Below are 2,709 nucleotides of genomic sequence, written 5' to 3' on the forward strand. Positions count from 1 at the left end.
GACACATATGTTGTGCAGTATTTGATTCTAAAATGGGAAAATGTGATTGTGGCCTTTGTGCTATGAACATTGGGATACACATGGAAAGAGCCAAGATGCCCTTCAACAGACAAATGGATAAAGAAGATATGGTCCTTATATACCATGGAATATTACTCAGACATCAGAAAGGATGAATACCCAACTTTTATATCAACATGGACAGGACTAGAGGAGATTATGCTGAGTGAAATAAGTCAAGCAGAGAAATTCAATTATCATATGGTTTCACTTACTTGGGAAGCATAAGGAATAACATGGAGGACATAAGGAAAAGGAAAGGAAAAGAGAATTGGGGGAAATCTGAGGGCGAGATGAACCATAAGAGACTGTGGTTTTGGAAGGGAGGTGGTAGAGAATGGATTAGCCTGGTGGTGGGTATTAAGGAGGGCACGTATTGCATGGAGCACTGGGTGTGGTGCATAAACAATGAATCTTGGAACACTGAAAAAATAAAATTAAAAAAATAATAAAATGTGAAAATGCTTTTCCCCCCAGTGGAAACGTGGTAACTTCATACAAAATTTGGATGAGTAAGAACCAGTGGTCCAAAGTAAGATCCATGAGTAGGTCCATAATTACAAACAATGTGTAACAAATCAAAACAGCAAACTGTACTCTCAGGCCATATGAATGGAGATTGAGTAAGGGTGGGAAGACCAATTACAGCTGTGCTCAACTCCACTGAACATGCTGCTTTGACATAAAAATAGACCCACACCCCACACCCCAATCCAACCTCCAGCTTCCTACCCAGCATCACCAGTATATGTATTGTCATCTCCTTCCTGGTTTCCAAGGCAATGCAGATGATGACTGCCATATCTGAGCCAAGTGGAAGAAAACACAGGCAAAGCTCCTTTCTCTAAGTGATGCTCAGGATTCATCAAGTTGCCAGTTTTGATGTTAACACAGATAATTGCCCTAGTAGTTTCTGCCAGGCCCCCTTCACCTCCTTATTCCTTACACTATAAATCATGGGGTTCAGCATGGGCATTAAAATGGCATAGAAGACAGAAATTAACTTCTCCTGAAGGACAGTGGGGCTGGAGTGAGGCTGGATGTAAGTGAAAATGGTCATGCCATAGCACAGGACAACCACTGTGAGGTGAGAGGCACATGTGTGGAAGGCTTTCTTTCTTCCCTCTGTGGATCGGATCTTTAGGATGGTGGAGATGATCTGGATGTAGGACAGGAGAACCAGGCAGAAAGGTGTCATCAGCAGAACAATGCTAGAAACCATGATTGCAATCTCATTGGAGGAGGTGTCCACACAAGCCAGTCTGACCACAGCTAGGAGTTCACAGGATATGTGATCAATATATTTGTTTGTGCACATAGGCAGCTGAAAGGTGATTATAGTCTGCATGAGAGAGTTGACAGAACCACTGATCCAGGATGTGATGGCCAACCTAATACAGAGGCCTCCATGCATGATGACAGAGTATCTCAGGGGGTTACACACGGCCACATAGCGGTCATAGGCCATCACTGCCAGTAGAACAAACTCAATCCCACCCAAGCCCAGGGAGAAAAATAACTGGGCTGCACAGCTCACAAATGGGATTGCTTTATGCACTGCAAGGAAATGCGCCAGCATCTGAGGAACGATGCTTGTGGCATAGGAGACATCAACAATGGAGAGGTTGGTGAGAAAGAAGTACATGGGAGTGTGGAGTCGGCTGTCCAGTCTGATGAGAAGAATGATGAGGAAGTTCCCCAGCACTGTCACCATGTATGTGATCAAGAAGAGGATGAAGAGGGACACCCGTGTGTCCCAGTCACTGGACAGGCCAAGGAGAATAAACTCTCTCACCCATGTCCGGTTGTCTGTTTCCATTAACAAATGTGAAGATTATTAGTCTGCAGAGAGTCAGAGAGAAGAGAATCTCTTGAATTAAAGAACATAAGAATAACTTCTTAAGAGAATGAACATCTTAATGATCTGCCATAGCTAGACATTTTTGATCATATGGGCCAAGATGATAGGCTTGATCCTGATACCCATTGTGTAAACATGGGCCAAAGTTCAAGGACAACCCTACCCATATTTATTGCACAAAACATGATGAAATGTATAAATAAATTAGAAAAGAAATAAATAAAGCTAATGTCTCATGGAAAAATCTGGAATTAAAGGACCTGCTTATGAATCTTATTTTAATGACTTAACAGAGATGAGATTGAGTTAGATATTTAAACTTCTACGTACAAAATGGGCAACATTGCATAACTCACAGGCATGTTTAAGTTCAAATGTAGATAACTATGGGGAAAGTACTTCATAAACTCTTCTGACAATAGCACTCCATTTATGGGTATGAGTTATAGCAGGAGCCCCACTCTGGCAGAGACAGAGTAACCATTTCTGTGTTCTCCTCTCATATCCTGTCCACAATTTCAGACTTAAAAAAGGAAGCAAAACCTTTAGTAGATTGGAAATCTAGAAGGTGGGAAAATAAGGGTCTTTTGAGAATTTGGTGTCTTTGGTCTTTGGAAGGAAAGGCAGAAGAGTGGTTGTTTCATCTTGTTCTTTTTATTTTGCTACCCTTTTTCCCCACTCATTCTGACTTGCTTTGTATTTTTCTACAACTCCAGCCCGTGTATGGTCTCAGTAAAAAGGGCAGTATGTAAATGGCTGCTTTGGCTTTCTAGTATAAAAAGGGGAAG

General features: G+C 41.8%; 1 protein-coding gene across 1 annotated transcript; it reads right to left on the reverse strand.

Annotated features, from left to right (window-relative positions):
• Nucleotides 1-925: 925 nt before the first annotated feature.
• LOC116872105 (olfactory receptor-like protein OLF3) lies at nt 926-1,879 on the reverse strand. Its single transcript, XM_032865159.1, has one exon. The coding sequence runs from the start codon at nt 1,877-1,879 to the stop codon at nt 926-928; it is 954 nt and encodes a 317-aa protein (XP_032721050.1).
• Nucleotides 1,880-2,709: the final 830 nt, after the last annotated feature.

The sequence above is a fragment of the Lontra canadensis genome, unplaced genomic scaffold, assembly GCF_010015895.1.
Source record: "Lontra canadensis isolate GAN:19392208 unplaced genomic scaffold, GSC_riverotter_1.0 scaffold2, whole genome shotgun sequence".
In the NCBI taxonomy this organism is placed as follows: Eukaryota; Metazoa; Chordata; class Mammalia; order Carnivora; family Mustelidae; genus Lontra; species Lontra canadensis.